Consider the following 20,253-nt stretch of genomic DNA (forward strand, 5'->3'; position numbering starts at 1 on the left):
CTATGAAGCCAATAATCCTTTGTCTTATCAGACAAAGGTAAGAAGAAACTAGTCAATCAAATAGTGTGCAAATTAAGCATAATAATTTCAACCATCTTCTTGTGCAGTGTTTAGGAACTGTTTCAGGATGATAATGTTACAGTTCAGAAGAGAACTTCAACAGTGCAATTTCAAGAACATTCTGTAGATTTTGTACATATCTCCAAATTTAAATCATACTAAGTACTGCAATGTATGATAAAATATTCATTGCACTGACAATCCTAATATGCAAATTTTATGGATCCGGGAATTATGACTGTGGCAAATCTACCTACAATGAGAATTGGCTCAACTTTTTTTTTTGTTAAGAATCTGCATTTAATTATGTATTTGTGTTATATAATTATATTAATCTCCAGTTGTTATATAAATAAATTTCTAGTCTGAAAATATCAGGGTTTCTTTTGCATAAAATATCTGGAAATTCCTGAAAAATTTCAGACCACATGAACTTAATACACTGCATATATTTTTCACTTTTTAATACCCTCTCTCCCAGTCATTCTGGACCAAACAATGAAAATCTCCACATAATGTATTATTTTATTGCCTTTACTCAATTCATTTTTTGAGCATTAGTTAGCTAGACAAAATACTGAAAAAATATCTTAGTGAATAAAATGATATTCATTTCAGATATTTTCAAACATCACTTAATTTGTTGTGGTGCTGGAGCAAACAAAGTTCCACTCTGTTTGTTTGCTGTTCTAGATGGTGCAAATCCCAAAAGCTTCTGAATGTTCTGTAATAGCAAAATATTTATTATGCAAAGCATTAATACACATAGAAATAAAATAATTATCATCTTCAAACTCCTAATATGTATCCTCAAAGGACATATAGGTAGGGCTGTACTTGCACTTTTTGGGATACGAGGTGCTAGAGTGCTCTCTAATCTCATTGTTTGAGGTCCTTAAATTGACCCTAATTTTTTTGGACTTCCAGCTAGAGCCTCGTGCACAAGTACAGCCCTGCATACAGGCTACTACAATAACACTATATGATTAAGTTTGTGTTATTATTAGTTTCCTCAATAGTTTTACTTCAAATTACTCTTATTTGTAAAGACTCTGATATTTGAACTAGTGTTCCTAAAATCTTTTTTAAAAGTGTTTTCTTTCCAACCTCAACAACAAATAAAATACAAAAACAGTTACTAGGAGACCGAAGAACTCCTGGCAAAGCCTTAAGTTCTCCGAGCATCTCAGAAAAAGTTCTCTTTTATATTTATATCAACCATGAGCAAGCACCTGCATGCAGTGCACCAAGACTCGATTATGCCTACTGCAGACAGTAAAAATGGTTTGTGGCAACAAAGCACAGCAACGTTGAAGCATTTCATGTACTGCTACTACTGATAAATTAACAATCAGTAATCAAAGAAATCAATATTAGAGAAACAAAAAAGAGATTTGTGTGATTTCTACTGTGAGCAGGTGCATGATAGCTATGCAAAGATTGATGAATCAGCACACAGACTTCTGGGTGACCTCAACCAGCCATTTTTCTGTTCTCTGCATCTCCCATCTGTTGAACAATTTTTAAACTTTGAAAAATGCAATGACAATCTCTAACAACACCTTATCACTCTTAAGGAGACTTTCTCTAGCAAACTGATTCAATGGAAAGAAAGCTCAAAGTAATTCATGACCAGTGCCTAAATAACGATGTAAATACTGATGATAACACCAGCAGGCTCCATAACGTCATCATAACCAAAGTGAACAACTCCATTGAAACAGAAAATAAATATAATGGTACTGTCTTCGACTTTCTGGAAACAGTTGCAATGCTAAAGAACAACATCAACAATCTTGCAGAAACTGGTAATTTCAACCTCAAAAAAAAATTGTCAGGTGGCAATGCTTCAGACTCACATGCATACATAAAGATGGAATACACTTCCCATGCTTGGTTAAAGTGACTTGCAACAACATGCCAACAAGCAAAACGGAATTCATAACTGCTGTAAATAGTAAATTCAAAGGCACTCATCTCAATCATGTGTATGAGTGTGTCTGGATTTTACATTCGCACAATAGAACAAGGTCGTTAATTTTGTCAGCAGCTGGAGGAAAAGTGTTAAAATGGTGAAGTGTGGACCACTGACTATAAACAAGGAATTCTTGTGTGAAAATCAAGTGTTAAATTTAACAGCCATCATGAAAACCAAAACATAAACACAGCATAGGAAATTTGCCCCAGCCCATGTGGTCAGCAACATCAGGGAACTATCCAAATCCACTTTACATATGTGGTCTCAATTCCAACTTCTGTAATGTCCACCCATCGCCAGAGTATAAAACCTTACCTGCTTTTCCTGACAGATACCCAAATTGTAACTTCAAGCATTACTCATTTCAACTTTTCCAGCAACATACTCTGACTCATTTCAGCTCAAGGTGGCCTCTGTGCTAATGTCTGCTATAACATACCATGCCAGAGAGTATCCAACTTAGAATATCCTGATCTTGATCTCCTTTGGCTGAAGTCTCTCTCTCTCTCTCTCACATGCTACCAAATACATTTGCTGCCTGTATTATTCTCCTAATGCTACTAACCATTACAAACTTTTTGATTTCCTTTTTTCAAATGTTGAGTTTCTCCAGTCTAACTTTCCTAACAGCGAGGTCATCTTCCTTGGGGATTTTTACACCAACTCCCTTTTCCAACTGCACAGACCAGGCAGGTACAGATACTAAGAAATTTGTTAGCACCAACAACCTTACACAAATCGTTAATGTATCTACTTGAATACCAGACAACACTGGCTGCTTTCCAAACACTCTGAACCTCTTCCTTACTAGTGACCCAAGTACACTGTTGTTTGTCCTTCAGGTAACTCAGACCATAACCTAGTGCTAATCTCTCAATGGAGCAAACGTGCACACACTAACTGCCATCAATGTATTGTGTGGCACACTAAAAATTCCAAGTGGGATGATGTTTCCAATCTTCCAACTCAAACATATATACTGAATGTGTCACTAAAATAATCCACATTTTAGTGACATTTATGGAAGCATTTATTCTCCATTTCACTCCACATTTCCATGACCACACCTTGGTTCTCCAAAAGGTGCACTAAGGCTGTACAAGTGAAAAATTGAGCATACTATAACTGGCTCTCATCCAAAACTTCATCATTGCCTACTGCTTATACCAACATATAGGATAGGTGCAAGAAAACTATCAACCTATGAAACATTTAGTAATGTGTGTGTGGGTTAAAGGTCTGATAACAAAGAAACACTAATCAAGACTAAATAAGGTCACCAAAGATATATTCTATCTCATTACTGTATTTTATTCTAAAGTGGAGAAAAAAAGTACAAGGCCAAAAGGTTGACCTCTCTGGGTGATGATGCTATAGAACCACCAAACAGTGTAACAGTAGCAGAAGCTGTGTTGGACAGAGGTTATGACTAATGGCTGTGGCAAGTGACCAGAAGGCATGACTACTGTTTGTACAGCATACAAGTTTCATGTTATAGCCTTTTCAAAATCTCTTTTAGATGATTTGATAGTTTTCTTGCAGCTGTTCTGTGCTTTGGTATAAGCAGTAAGGAACGACGGAGTTTTGGATTAGAACTAGTTGCAGTATGTTCGAATCTTCACTTGTACAGCTATTTTGACTACTTCAGTTAAATTATTAAAGTATGAACTTTCTAAGTAGTAATATACCAGCTTCAATGAAAATCACATTTTATTATTATAATAAAATTACTTCCCATTAGGTTCAGAAGCCAAATAGGACTTCTAATGTCCACTCCTCTCTCTTTTTCTCTCCAATGGCACACCCCATTATTAAGTATTAATCTGAATATAAAATTAACATGGATGGATTTACAATTTTGGATGTAGCTGATAGTTAATCTCTATTGGTGTAAACCACATTATGACTGTATAACTGACCATCAATTGAAAAGCCCTTATATAGATTTCTCACATTCTAGATGAGAAATGAACCCAAGTCTTTCCAAATGAAGTACAAACATTGTCACGTCTTTGTGAGTGCACTATAGAAGCACTATCGAGAATGTAATTGAGGAAGATGACAGCTGCAATTCAAAACATGTATATATGCACATTTTAAATGATGTCTTTCACAGCTGAGTTCCCTCCCTCCTTAAACAAGAAACATGAACTTTACAAACTTACCTGTCTAATAGACATTGTACAGAGTATATACAGGAAAATGAATGAACAATCTGAGTAGTCCTCACCAGGCAAATTGCGGTGAGAAAGACCTTGGATCCAGGATATAGGTATAAATGGTAGTTTAGCTACTACTCGTCCATCAAAACTATAGAAGAAAAATTTGGTTAATTCTGCACCTTAGTTAACCAGAGTTATACAGTAAAAAGAATTACATAAACTGTTTCACTTAAACTATTACACATGGTTAAAGCTTTACAAATGTTTACATGTATCCAGAATGTCAATAAATGCAATGCTACCACTTTAGTAAAATATGATATATTTTAACTAATTGATAAATTGTAACTAATGTAAAACATGATATATAGCAAGTGTTAAATTGTGAATGAAGCTATGTTATGTAATTTATTATTTTTCATTCACATTTAACATTGCTTATTAAATATTAATCATGGTTTATATAAAATTGTTTATTTTTCATTAATTAAGAATTACTAATTAAATATTTATTCAAAATCTGACCTGCTATTAACTTATAAAATAATAATATGTTTAGAATTTTGTGTAACTAAATATATATGGTGTAACGTAAAGTGTTAATTTATATTTAACTGTATACGTAATCAAAAAGTTAAAGAAGTAGCTTAAATATTCTGTTGTTTTATTTTGTGAAATATTTAATGTTATGTAATCACTCATGTAGCAGTAATATAGCATACATTACATTGGCGAAATGTTTACGCTTAGTCTGTTGTCATGGAGACGCACGCGTAAACAACCACGAGTGGAGTAGAGCGTGGCGTTCGAACGTAAGGTGGGAGTGAAGGTCATAGATAGAAAAAGCAGAAAGAGAAGGAAGGTCAGAGATAAGACAGAGGGAGAAGAATTATTATTAAGGAGTGAGGAGAGAGTTTTGCGGAACCAAGATCATAAAATCCTCAGGGCAGAAATTTATGAGTATAGTGTTCGGAAGTGAACCTATAAGTAGTGAAACATAAAGTTTAATGTTATAAGCGAAATCTGCTGTTGTTATGAAGAAAGGTTGATGCCGTAATCAGATAAAAGGAAACTGGACAGTCAATGCGAAAATTCTGATTAGTTCTAGTTAATCTGGATTACGATTAAATTCTATGTTGCCCTAGGAAAAGGTTACATTGATTACTTGGAGAAAAGTGAACAGGAAAAGATATTAGTACCTAATTACTGTTGTTTGGAATAGTGAAGTGCGACTTACAGTAATACAGTTTAAACTATGGAGAATATTTGTTATGTGTGTTCCGCTAATGTTAATTAAGTTAATTCATAAGTGCTCTCTCAATAATTTGATGTATTGAAGAATTTGTCTGGTAAGAGTAGTTGTATAAGTTTCTCTATTCTAGCATTAACTGTAATATATCTCCGATGCTCAAGAACCGGAATATATTTGCTTGGAATATAGCTTACGTAGTTTATTGCCTGCTGTGAATATAAACATTGAGCTGATAGATTTGTGAAGACTGATTAAATGTGAAATTGTTATATTAACTTGAGATAAGAAGATTTGTGTTTTTGAGACTGTGAATAGTATATGAAAGTTAGAACATTGAATTAGCGTCAGTGACCTAAGAAGATATGTTAAGTTAATTGTATAGTTCCATTTTAAAATAGAGTTCTTGTATTTGTTAACCATATCATATATTAAATGTTTTATTTTGTTGATCTAAATATTGTGTTTGCCTGAATTCCTTATTATTGCACCGTTCATAAACATTTGAATCTTGCGGGAACCCCAAGTAAAAATGATAATAGATGATTTGGCCTAATCAGATGACTGCTAACTTAATTTAGAACTGATCCTACTATTTATATAGACTAATCTAAGAATAGGGTGGCGCAGTATAAATATAAATTTCCCTACTTTTGGATAGGTGATCATTTCGTAATTAGTTGTATTGAGCTGAAGTCTCAATGTCTGTACTGATAACTTCTGGGATAACCAAAATCACAAATACAAGTCTAGTACATTATAGGTTGAAATAGGACTTCAATTACAGTCAAAGCAACTAAAAAAAAAATCATGCCTGTTAATTGCACATATTTTTCAAGTGGTTTTCCTGTTTTGCAGGATGTGAAACTTGAATTTCCAAGAATAGGGAAAACCCTGGTATCTAATTATGAGGCTAGAAAATCACCTCCAGCCAAAAAACTTATAAAGATTCATGTCCTGTATAAGATTCAAAGCTATGTCTTTCCACCAACATTGTGACCTTGCTATAGAGATACTGCATGTTACAGGGACTTTAAATAATGAAGCCTTCTCTACCTCAGAAAGACAACTATACAAATTCTACAAAAATGGAGTGCTCAAGTCAGATGAACATATTCTAAAAGCATCTTTCACTGATTTATATCCCTACATCCATTTTAAAGAATATAGGACTTTAGGTTCTAAGTTTAAGTTCAGAGGAATAGCTACTGTTACAGATAGTATACGCTATGTTGCCAAAAGTGTCAGGACACCCCAATAGCTCTACTTTGCCTTGTCTGTATGATGTTCACAATGCTATATAAGCAAACGCATGTGGCCATTAGCAGTGTAGATATTCTTTACCATCAGGATGAGTAGATGAAAAGAGTTGAGTTCATTTGAACATGATATGATAGTCAAGAGCCCACAAGTTCGGTCTGAGAGATTTCTGTCACATTGCATCTACTCTGGTCTACTGTTAATAAGGTTATCGTGAAGTGGAATGTGATGGAACCACCAAATCCCTTTCCTAAACTGGTAGGCCCAAGAAACTGACAAATTGGGACTGAAAAACTCTCAAGCGATTATCACATTAAATTGTCAGTCAGCCTGGCATCTCACAGCTCACCTAACTATATCATTAGTAATAGACAAATCACCACAAGATCAGATCTCGCTCTCTCTCTTTGGACTTACATTTACTTCCAGCCACTCCTGGCACAAACACAACATCAGCCTCTCAGCCTCAGTATTCTTGTCTGCTCAAGAGGTTATTTTTTACTCATCCAGCTGTACACAAATCCCCAAACTTCCCTAAAATTTTTGATGCTGTCCAGAGGAGAGCCATTTGGATCACTTCATCGATGACTCACTTTGACCACTATATCACATTTCAGTTATAATTTATAAAGATGTGGTCAGTGCTCTACTGAATTGGCATTCATCATTCCCCCACTTTTTGTTGGGACTGTTAAAATACAAGCAGCACCTGCCCAATATCCTTTTTCAGTCCAACTGCATACACACTGAACACACTTATCTTCTTCTTTTATTTCATCTTTTTTCCCAATTTTCACTTGAACCCCACACATGGTATTGATGTGCCATAGATTCTTCCACTTCTCACACATGGGACTGATATACATATATCAGTGGTATCTCGCTAATCCGAACTAATAAAAACCATGCTCGTTCGAATTAGCAAATTTACCCCCAAGAGACAACAATAACTAGCGTTTAAGACAAAAATAATCAGATTCTAATGGTACATCAATTTAATTCTGTAAATAAATGAAGTAACTGATAGAACAAAAGCTACTGTACTGTAATGTTAAACTTAAAAAATAATACAGTACACAAATTTATTTTAGTAAATAATTTAGTTTGTATGTACTGTATTGTTGAGGATTCTGATTTAATAAAATTGCATAGTTCAGTAAATAACTTAATTTGCGTAAAAAATATCATTTTCTTGTACATAACACAAAAAAAAGTTTCACAAAATACACACAAAAAAAGTTTTATTTCTTTGTTAAAAAGTCACTGATTTTCTTTTGCTTCTTGGAAGCTAAACTTTTTTCGAATGATTCTTCTCGGAGCTGAATTAGAAATAAAATTTTATGGAATGACCCATCATTCTGCTTAGCCCAATCTATACACATATTAAAATTGTCAACTGCCTCGTCATGTTTTACTTTTATTTCTTCGAGTTCTTTATCATCATCATCGTCGTCTTCTAATTCATTCTGTAGCATCATATTTATAATTTCAACATCTGATTTGATTTCAAATTTGGTGATTCATGCCGACAATACTGTACTGTATTGTCTGCATGTCAGTATGAAAAAAGCAAAAATGAACACATACAATAAATCAAAATAGGCTTACGATATAACCATACAATCGACAGTATGAAAAAATTACTGTACTGTAATAATAATAAAATAAATAACAATAGTTAAAATAATAATTATTAAATAAAAATAATAGTGCATAAAATAATAATACGCAATAAATAAAACTTTTTTTTTTTTTTAAAACCGCAGTTTGGATTACTGGAGGGTTCGGACCGAAGAGGCGCGGATTAGCAAGATACCACTGTATATCAAAAATCATCAGCTGATGCCTTTTTGTTCCCGTATAGGGAGTAGGCGAGGCAGTTTAGCCCTATCTAACTTTTGGAGGCTGAGTGGGCAGTTCAATCTCCACTGGTAGCCAATCAGAGATAGCCGGCCCAAGCCTATTACTAATTAAACAGCATGCAGTGAAGAGACGGCTCAACAATTACTGCCATCAGGTGGTCCCTAACACAATATTTTTAATGTCTGAAAATAGTGCGAGTTCTACAGTCGATTTTCTTGAGTTTATGGGATGAAAAACCCGAGTTTCCAGGAGAAAAAAACCTGTTTGCCCATGCCAGAGATTGACTAACTCAGGAACCAGTCAAAAAAAAGGCTTAGAAAAATTTCCTCTAGTCGCTGACTAGATTCGAAAGCAAGTCTTCCTTCGTACGGTCAAGCACCGTGGAATGCAAATGCCACATCCACAGAGCTACACAGGCTAAGAAAAAAAAAATTAGGGTGCAGTATAAACAAGAAAGAGAGAATATGATGTTACTGGGCATCAGCAGATAATGCTCTGTGAAATGAAATTATCATTTCACAGAGCATTAACATGGTCATAGTCAGTAATATTGACTATGACCATGTTAATTGGGAAGTGAAAAAAAGGAAAGGGATTAAGTTTGAATATTACAAGCGAGACAAAAATGCAGCAGTAATAATAGCAGCAGAGCTTCTGCAGCTCAGTTGGTATAGACGAAGTCCTTTGGTCGGAAAGACCTGGGTTCGATTCCCATCCAAAACGTGAGAAACCATTATCCGGTCTCTTTAGACTAAAGGTGAGTTAGCCATCTCATATGGAGGTAGGTAGGGGTTTTTTCACCTGAAACTCAGGTTTTTTTGTCCCCCAGAACAGGCAAACCGGCCCCATGAACACACACCTACAGACATAGGACACTTTGGGAGGCATAGGGCTAACCACTTTATTCTTGAGTTGCAGTTGTAAGGTCCAACTATAGTTGGAATGGGCACTTAAGTGCCTTAGTACCACTGGAAGAAGAAGAATAGCACCAAAAGCAATTATAAAAGTAACTTTAAATGAATGTGTTGTATATCAGTAGACTTCAAATTGTTAATAACAAGCAAATGTTCCTGAATTATTGAATATATATCAGCAAACTAGTGTGTATTTCATTTAGGAAGTATACAGTATTACATGAATAGTTTTTTTTTTTTTTTTTGTTAAATTACTTACATTGAATTAAACATACTTAGAAGAGCAGTAAAGGCAAAACCAATGGCAAACATTGATTTCATTTTTACCTGAAAGAGAAGAAAGATTTCTGTAATTAGAACCACTACCCATACTGCAAGGATGAAATTTACATGAATTTACCAAGAATATATTAATGCATATGAGTGAGAGAGGCAACTTGAAAAGATGTTGCATTTTGTTTATTTTTGAACTCGAAAAAAAAAAAAAAAAAAACATCTCTAAATAATATTTTGCTAATATCAGAATTATCATCTTTTCTTTTCTTTTTTTTACCTAGATAACAGCCAGTGTGTATGGAAAAACAATATTTAACCCCACCTTTTACTGACATCTCATCAACAACTACAGGGTGTCCCAAAATTCATGCAAGAAGTAATTTTGATAGAAAACACAGGTTTTTAATTAAAAATTGTAATTTCTTATTGATTCATAAAGTATACAGTATAGGGTTATGCATGGAATAGCATATCGGGTAAATGGCCTCCACGGCTTTGCTGGCACATATGCACTCTTTTGGTGAAATTTTCCATGACCGTTTTGCATAAATATGGCTGAATTTCGTTGATACAGCGCTCAATTTCCTCCTTCAAGGTGTGGGTTGTCGTATGCTTGTTGGCATAAACCTTAGACTTCAAAAAAACCCCAAAGAAAAAAGTCCAATGGCGTTAAGTCACATGATCTGGGCGGCCAATTCTGATCACCAAAATGGGAAATTACACGACCAGGAAATGACTCATGCAATAATTGAATTGTTTCTTGGGCTGTATGGCATGTGGCATCTTGTTGAAACCACATGTCGTCCACATCCATATCTTGCAATTTAGGCACAAAAAACTGGATTATCATGTCACGATAGCGAGCACCATTAACTGTTATTGCCTTACGAGCTGCATTTTCGAAGAATGGACCGATGATGCCTCCAGCTCAAAATCCACACCAAACAGTGACACGTTGTGGATGCATTTGTTTCTCAACAATCACTCGTGGATTTTCTGAACCCCAAATGCGACAATTTTGTCGATTAACGAAGCCATCAAGATGAAAATGAGCCTCATCGCTGAAGATGATTTTGTTCGAAAAATAAGCATCCACTTGTTGTTGTTCCATAATCCATTCAACGAACTCTCTTCGCTGTGTGTGTGTGTGTGTGTGTGGTCAGTAGGCTTCAGTTCTTGAGTCAATTGAACTTTGTAAGCATAAAGATGCAAATCTTTCATGAGAATATGCTGTAGAGAGCTTCTCGAAATGCTCAATTCAAGATCACGGTGCCGAATTGATGTTCCTGGACTCTCAGCAACACTCTCACGAACTGCTTCAATGTTTTCTGTTGAACAACTTGTTGAAGGATGGCCAGAGTGTATAAGATCACTAAGTGATCCAGTTTCCTTGAATTTTTTAATTAATCTTTTCACAGTTGAAGAAGTTAAATCACTATTCTGACCATATTTTGTACGAAAATTACGAACTGTAGTTGCCAAACCTTCATTATTTTTAAAATATTGCTCAACAATGAAAATGCATTGTTCTTTCACATAGTGCTCCATTATTTAATAACCCTGAACTGTCAGCTGTCACGCTGTCTTTTTTTTCTCATTGGCAACACTTTACAGCACAAATGGCACTAAATTTAAATCTTGCGTGAATTTTGGGACACCCTGCACAAAGCCAAAAAATTTCTCTCTACTAGGTAGCAATTTACTCTATAAAAATCCATTATATGGTTTCCAAATTTGAGAATATGCCTTGAAATCTTAAAAACTTTTCAAAAAGTGTGCGCTTAGTTAATAAACAACCTACCTCTTTCATTATTTCACTTTGCTCCTTATCATATAGATAGTACTCATTCTCTCTTGCTACTTATATTATTCTTGTAACACACACACACACACACACACACACACACACACAGTAATGCATCTGTTTTCAAGGGCAAGTTTTCGATCAGGTAGGTTTTTGGCATTTATTCCAAACATGTGAAGAGTATTCTAAGGAAGATCCAGGATTTGTACACGGTTAGTAACTGGATGGATGAAAAGTAACATTCTTAGTAGATGATGTCTAGTTTTACAGAAGCTGCGAAAACTACTGGTGTAAACTTGAGCAGAAAAGGTTGCCTAGATTTACAGCAGCTAAGGAAGCTACTGATGGGAGGTGTTTATACCAGGAAAGGCTAAAGAGAAATGTTAGTCCAAGGAGAACAATCTGTCCTGTCTGGTGATTTGTGTATTATTGAAGGGGAATTTGGATCCTTTTTGGAAAAATGCATTTTGATAGCATTTGAAGGTTATCTCAGGTTATCTTTACCCAAATGGAGAGTGGTTATGCCAGTGTTTAAGGCTATACAGATGATCTTGAAGCTTGGAATGTATGTGCTTTGTAGAACTGTTGAATGAATAGAATACCTGGAGTGTACTATTAACAGGAAAACTGTGGACAGGATTATTGGGCATGAAGAACAGTCATTTACATAGAGGAGAAAGCAGGGAGATGAGATGGCAAAATAGGATGCTGAGGCACTCCTGCATTGGTAGAAAAGCATCACGAGAAGCCATCCATCACAACACAACATGCAGTGAAGAAAGAAAAAGCTAGCTATCCAATCACAGTAAGTGGAAGATAGAACAAAGACAATCGATTTAATGAGCAAACCTTTATGCCAGAGCAATAGCATGTTTCTCCAAACTTCTGGCATGAATCCAGTGTGGGTGATGTACAATGAGATCTGCTGTGGCAAAATTCATACTGGTTATCACTAATTAACTGGTGAGTCTCCAGATAATGAAGAAAAAGTTGACTAGGTGTTCTGTTGCACAACTTTTTGAGCACAAGGGAGTTACTATAAGAATCAGAAACTTTGCACTGTTAATGCAATTTTATCATGCTAAAACAAAAAAAAAAAAAAAGTAGCAACCCCAATCATCTATTCATATTAATACAAACCTCATACACAGGCATGCTACCCTCAATAGGAAGAAGTGTGTGGCCTATGCAGAGCTGAGCAAGAACAACTTCCTCTGTTTGAATCCTGCACAGACTGGACTACCATATTTAATTTCAGACTTAATTTGGTAGAGCTTATTATTAGTCTCTGCCAAATTAAGCCTGAAATGGTAAGACGACAGCAGATTATTAGACACAAAAGTTTGTGTCTAATAATCTGCCAGTGTACAGCACAGATACTTGAAAATAAGTGACCGAACTGCGGTATGCAGCCTCATTTCCCTTGATCCCAACATAGCCTAGAATCTAACAGAAGCATACAAAGTGTAGCTTCAATAACAACATCGCTTCCATAAGAGCAGAGATTTTGAATTCAAGAGAACCTCAGATGTTTCTGTAGCTCTAGACTTTATTGCTTGAGAAGAACTTTGAGTCTTGAATATATTATGCACATTTGGTAGCAATGTAGTGTGATGTATTTTAATGCAAGCTCTATTGCATACATCTCAGCTGTAAAGTTATGTTCTAGTGGGATATGTGCAGATATAATGCTGTCTAGAAATCAGCAGAAGAGATCCTACTAGGTCCTCCAGTTTTGAGCCATCTGTGTAGACAGGCACAAAATTAGAATATCCCTTTCTATGTGCTTGCAAGAACTGTTGGAAGACAATGGGGTGGCATGAAACATTTTGGTAGCTTATAGAAACAAAGTGCATAGCGATATGCATGAATGACATGGTGGTAGTGTAAATAGTGGCATCTGTGCTATGTTGTTTACTCCAATATCTAGAGCTGGTAAGAGAGCTTTTATTTGGAGATCAAAGGGTTTTTATGGTAGTTTGTTGTGTTGCACAGATCTCCCATTGTAAACAAAAATACAGTTGGCCATGTTGGGAGGGGGATTTAGCAAGGATTTTATTTTCATTGTGTATAACAGAGACAGCTGTTGAAATCGAAGTGACAACAGTGGTTCATTTATCTCAACTTATAGACTAGGAATAACTGAAGTTCAAAATGATCAAGTTACAATTCTGATGACTTCATGGTATATTGAGTATAACCATTACAGGATAACCATCATTGACAGAAGCACAGGCTTGGGAGTCATAATCAAGTTCTGGTCTTATCAATGCCCTGTACAAAGGAAGCAAAGAATATCAGTCAGCACTACAATAGGTAGAAAAGAGGATGTGAAAGATGTTCATTGCTTTACAGCACTTATCTTGCAACTGCCTTAGTGAGCAACAAAAGTAAGTTTATTGTCAAATACGAACCCCAAGAATTTGCCTTCTGGTGCAACTGGGATTAATATTTGCAGGAAAAACAAAAATACACACAAACTATCTTCTGCCATGAAAATCTGAACCCAGTTGCAAGTACCCATTTTGAGAGATGGTCAATAGTTTACTGCAGCTGTCTTTCTATGACCCTCATATTACATGAATGACAGAAGATGGCATACTCATCTAAATAAGGGCATAACTTACTGTTGGGGGAAGTTGTTCTGTTGTGGGACTCCCTCCTCTTGGATATATGGTTGGAGGGGGAAAGTAGTTCGCACTTGGAAGATTTAGTTGGATAGAAAGTTTTTTATAAAAAAGGAGATTCCCTCTGAGACCAAAATTGCGTATATTTTTCAATATTCCAAATCTCCAAGCACTGTCGTATGCATTTTTCATATTGTTAATATTAGAGATTTTTATATAGAGGATATTATCATATTAATCCTACCGGCTGCGCCATTGTTTAAATATAGGATTTTTAATTATTTTTTAATATTAATCCTGTCATAGAGATGATCTCTGTTCAACAATTTTTTTTTTATTTCCAAGTGTACCTATATATTTATTTATTTATTGCACAAGGGTTCATTCCGATTGGTGCAATGACTTCTTTTTTTATTCAGAATCCAAAAATCACTGACTCAAGACCAAAATAAACACATTTAATAAAACATAAACATTTAATATATATATACATACACTTCAAACAATATTACATAACTAACTACAAATTTAACTGGATCCAAGGCCTTTTTAAATTTAAACTTACACTTAAGACTAGACTAAACACTTTGTTTTCACAATGACAAAATGTTCATAGCCAGTTTCTCTCTCTCTCTCAAGGCCCTTTTCCGAAGATATACGACTTTATTCTTCATTTTTATAGGATCCTTTCTCATCACTCATGTAGCACACATTAATTCTTCCTGACTCAATTCTGTCTTCTCTTCAGTAGAAATAATAGTTAGATCTGGCGTCCTTAAGACAGATGTCCTTATTGACAGTCTTAACTCTTCCACTTTAAAAAAATTCACAGTTCTACGATTCCCTTTTCGGAATCTACTACTAATCGTCTAATTAGCGTTTCCTCGAATATTCCTTTTAAAACATCTATAGCAATATTTTCTTTTATTTATCAATACTTATTTCACTTTGAAACTTCATAGTTCCATGATTCCTTTTTCGGAATATACTATTGATTTTCCTCCGACTGTCACATAAAAAAACTCAAATTCGTCCGAATCTAAATATCTGCCGGCTTGTGTTCTAATTTTCTCTCTGAACACACTTCTTGTTTACTCTCCGTTACCCTGATACCGAACGCTGTTCTTGTCAGCTGTCAATCAACATCAAACTTCTCGGCGAGCATGCGCACTCCATAAAAGTGGCAAGCAATAAGTTAGGTATAATGGCTGACACGTAGATTACGTTAGCGTAACGAGGATGTCTCTTCAGCACAAAACTTAATATTTTTAAAGTACAATAAAATTGTTTAGAGTAACACAACTATTCAAATCCGGTAAGTACATAAATATTTAACTGCTTTACATTTCATTTTGACAAAACAATTTCAATAACGGGCACATCACAAATGCCGACAATGCGTGTTATGAAATCAAAACTAATAAACATACTAACATAAACAATTCATAAAAATATTCAGAATTTTAAATTATGATTATTTATACAATATCTAGAAAAACTGAAAACTAGATGTTTGTGCTTTAGGAAAGCATTTCTAATGGATACCTCCAGGCAGACTAGATGATCAGTAGTAGAATATTTTTGGAAGCCAGCTTGTGTTCTGGAAAAAAAAAAACCTGTTTCTCTCCAGAAACCATAAAAGATAACAGTTAACCATTTTTTTCCCCTTCCCAGAATCTTGCCCAAGCAGCTAGTCAAAGTGATTGGATGATAGTTATTTGGAGATTTTTGTTCCTTTACAACAGAATTTTCTGTGAGGGTATATTTCTGGATACCTGGCAAAAGGCAGTTTTTATTGTCTTTCCTAAGCTAGATAACCCTTGGATCAACAGTTGATCCAAGGATAATAGCAACAGGTGTTTTACCATCTGATACTGGATATTATCTAGTCCAACAGCAGTTGGATGGCACTTAAGCAAAGCAGCTTTCACAGCTTCTTTACTGACTGGCCTATTATATTCTTCAGTGCCATTTGAAGAAAACAGAATTTGTTGTTTTTCTGCTTTGCTTTTTTTTTTCTTTTTCTTTCTTTTTTTTTTTTGAGCAAGGAACTTGGGAAGAATAATAAAATATTGCTGATGGTTTAGCAAAATTCTCCCTGAGAGTGCAGCAATTGCAGTTAGAACAGCAACTGTACATCCACTGTGTTCAAGGATAGAGAGCTGCTGAGTGTATATCTGCTCTTAATTTTCCATATTTGACCCAGATGTTTTTAGAGTTTGCTGTTCTTGTTATGGAGGATGTATGATCCTTTTGACTCTGATAGCAATGCTCGAGCTCACTTGAAAGGAATAAAGTTTGTTGTTGCTGTGGGGTATCTTTAGAAAATACCTCAAGTTTTCTTCTGAGCTTCTTTGGATGCTGTGCATTTGTTCTAGTGTTCATGCTATCTGTTGATTGGCCATCTATTAAAGGGTATGGAGGCATTTATTTGACCCTCTGTGATGCATATATCATTTTTTTAATTAGTGGATTTTAGTGTAGTAGCACTATTTCAATTATGTCCTCTGGAATGAGCCCACCTATATCAGTTTTTTCATCTTTTATGCATTCTAAAGAGACAGCAAGCACATCATAATACCACTCAGGGATGTTGTAGTTACGAGAAGGTGGAATTGATATTTGTGGAATACCATTTCCTTGCCTTCTGGTATAAGATGCACAGGTCAGTTTTTATTTTTTGCACCTCTTTTATCATCCTTCCACTTCTAGCAAACTGGGGAGTGAGAATATTTTGGTATCTTACTCTTCCAGTCCTTGTTCTCATGGTATTTTCTGCCACATCAAGCATAGATGGCAGAGCCACAACAGGCAGTTGAGAATAACCGTACTTTTGACATTTAAAAGTGCAGAGGGTTCAGGATGTAGAGTCTAACTGGGTAGTTTAAATATCTGGCTTTCACAGATGTTGGCAGGGTGGGTATGTTAAAAGTAAGAATGATGTTCCTGGCAGAAACCAGTTGACCATTCCTATGTATGAGCATTCTCCTTATGGCTATCACTTCTTGGTCTTTCATTTCACAGCAGATCTCTTCATCTGGAAGATCAAGGAGGTCCCACTCTGAAATTAATCCTCAAGAATAATTCAAAGTTTTATGTGTGTGGGTTAAACCATGAGTGGTATTCCCTGAACAAATGATGCACATAGAAGATGCTATGATTGAGTGTGTGTTGTTTCTACCAGAATATCCCCTGAACGGAGATTTTTTTTTTTTTTTAAACAGATTTCTGAGATCCTGCCAACCCTTCTGGATGAAGAAAGATAACATTTTCACAAGTGCATGTTCACCATTTCAGTATGATATTAAGAATGTTCGTATTGTTGTTGCTGTCTCTGATGTTCTCTGTTTCTTGTTTTGATTTTCTGTTGATATTGCAACGGATTCTGAACTTGATCAGGCTTGTTGAAGGTCCCTGATATACAAGAGGATGAAAAATTATTCATACTCAAAGAGAGACTGAATTAGCATCCCCACTCACCATGGAGCCATACAAGGATGGCCACTCTCTGGCCTTGCTATGGTGCTAGTATTGCATCCAGGGGTAGCACTGACATGCAACTCCTGAGCACCGTTATTGCTTGTCACCATCTCCCTCCTCTACTGTGACCGATCCTGGCTGAGCTATTCAGGACCACCTGTCTAGTCTCACATGTAGAGGAGGGAGATGGTGACAAATTTCTTTCTGGGTATGAAATGGAATGTGTGCATGAAGATTGAAAGAATGGGGATAGAATAGAGAGCTCTTTTATCTCCTTTCTTTAACTCTTCAGAAATAATGAAAAATTGCTTGTTTAACATATTTGACCAGGAAGTTGTGTATGATGAAACAGTGCCTCAAAAAAGAAGTGACCAGTGATGTGCCTCAAAGTTATGTTCTTGGGTCCCTGCTGTTTAACTGACTTATTAATATTTCATGTGGATTGACTGGGGATCTTTAATCATTTGATGATGATGTAAAGTGGGGGAGAATTATAAGGAATATTGTTGATGTTAATTCCCTTCATGAACATCTGAACAGACTTTTAGCTTGGATAATGATTGGGGGGGGGGTTATAGTCTTAATAGTTTTGTTACATTTGGAATACTGAGATTGGCTATACACTATATTGATGAAACTATGTTTCAAGAAATGGATGAAATTCAAGTTCTGGGAGATAGCTGACAGTCAAGTAAAGTTCAGAAGACATATTGCATGTATTGTAAAGACTGCACACCAATGCTATGATAACAAGTGCACTGTTAATGATAAGGAGGTAGTGCCACTGTATAAAGCTTGATTAGATAACATGGTTTTGTTGTGCTCAAATTTGGTCACCTAGTTTTCATTGTGATATGAGGATCCAGAAACGAATGACCTAGGTAATATCAGGACTCTGGAATGCTGGTCATGTAAAGAGGATGAAGAAATACAAAATACGCAGTGTGGCAGATGGGAAGAAAAGAAGTAATATAATAGACACATTTAAGTTAGAAGATTTTACCAAACTATTTCAGAGAGGAGGGGAATTAGAAAGAGAGGTTATTACTGGAAGTTTGATGTGGGGAAGAACGGTGCATGGATTAGATTTTTAACACAGAGTAATAGGTGAGCAGAACACATAACCAGAACGTGAGGAGTGTAAGTGGGTTCAAAGGTCAATAAATTAGGCATGTTGCCAGTTAAGTAGGCCTTTCACGAGGAGTCTACTTACTCTAAGGGGGTTGCTGTCATAATAATAAACAATGATATATTCTGAAACATATATTGATCTTTAATTGACCATGATTTATAAACATCTAATACCAAGTTTTGCCGACGGGGCTGTCTGGCTTCTTCAGGGCTTATAACAGTAAGAGAAAAAAACTCAAAGTGGTTAGTACAGAGAAAATGGAGTAACACTATCGTATAAATTAAACATTAAAACAGAACACGTAACATTACACGCATGGAGCATGTTATGTTAGTCACTGTTGAGCAAAATTAAATTCTGGCAGACTGATCTTATTAAGGTTTTCCATATGTCAGCTATTATCATTCTCTGGTTTCTGTTAAGATTTTCTCCAGAACGAAGGACTACAACGGCTTCTTTGAAATTTTTAGAACGGAAATCTTCTTCTAAGTAAGTCATGGAGCTGCTATCCCAATCAATGGTATGGTTAGTAACCGCAAAATGATGGGCTAGACCCGAGTTGTCTGTTCTGTTGTTATTAACATCTCCTATATGTTATTTTTTTCGGATTTCGAAGCTTCTCGACGTCTGTCCTATATAGTTTAGACCACAAGCACATGGGATATTGTACACGCCAGCGTGTTTGAAAAAAGGATTAATGTCTTTTTGCAATCTTAAAACGTGATAGACAGTCTTGACCAGTTTGAACGCAACTCTGATGTTGAAAGGTTTAAAAAGTTTTGTGATCTTCTTGGACACTGTACCTGCATAAGGAATAACTATGGATGAACTGTATTGAGTGATGGCAGGTTGTTGTTGTTGTGGGGAGTTTCTATGAAGAATCTTGTTGATTAGATTCTTTGGATAGTCATTTTTTTATTAATGTCTCTGATATATATGAGTAATTTCATCACAGAGTTCTTTTTCTTCTGAGATGATGTTTGTAGCTCTATTTCTGAGCATATGTATTATGCTGAGCTTCTGGGAAATATGGTGAGTTGACTTGAAATGAAGGTAGCGTCAGTGTGTTGGTTTGCGGTAGACTGCTAGTTTGATATGCCCATCTGCTAGTTTCTTGATTAGGGTATGCAAAAATAGCAGTTGATTATCTTTTTCAAGTTCCAAAGTGAATATTGTATTTTTTGATGAAAAGAATTAATTTTGGTTAAAAAGTTCAAAAGAGCTGTTTTTGTGTCCTTCAAATTATGAAGACATGGTCTACATACCTCCACCACGCTACAGGTTTTGGGTCTAATTTTGAGAGGATGTCTGTTTCTAGCTTTTCCATGAACAGATCTGCACAGTGCGGCGAAAGGGGACTGCCCATAGTTAAGCCATTTAATTGCTCATATATTGTTTCATTCCATTTGAAATAATTAGATTTAAGGCAGTGACGAAAAAGGTGAGCC

General features: G+C 35.6%; 1 protein-coding gene across 2 annotated transcripts in view; it reads right to left on the reverse strand.

The window, feature by feature from the left end:
- Positions 1-565: 565 nt before the first annotated feature.
- The window catches only part of LOC150092430 (calcium load-activated calcium channel), a 109,353-nt gene continuing 89,665 nt past the window's right edge, over positions 566-20,253 (reverse strand). For both annotated transcript variants that reach the window (XM_090414890.1, XM_090414891.1), the window contains exons 5-7: positions 9,746-9,813; positions 4,204-4,348; positions 566-784 (exon numbers count right to left, since the gene is read on the reverse strand). In XM_090414890.1, coding sequence (XP_090271016.1) covers positions 692-784; positions 4,204-4,348; positions 9,746-9,813 — 306 coding nt within the window. In that variant the 3' untranslated portion in view covers positions 566-691. The remainder of the gene's footprint in view (positions 785-4,203; positions 4,349-9,745; positions 9,814-20,253) is intronic.

Source organism: Typopeltis vanoorti, chromosome 26 (assembly GCF_054136105.1).
Source record: "Typopeltis vanoorti isolate ZY-2024b chromosome 26, IOZ_Tvanoo_1.0, whole genome shotgun sequence".
NCBI lineage: Eukaryota > Metazoa > Arthropoda > Arachnida > Uropygi > Thelyphonidae > Typopeltis > Typopeltis vanoorti.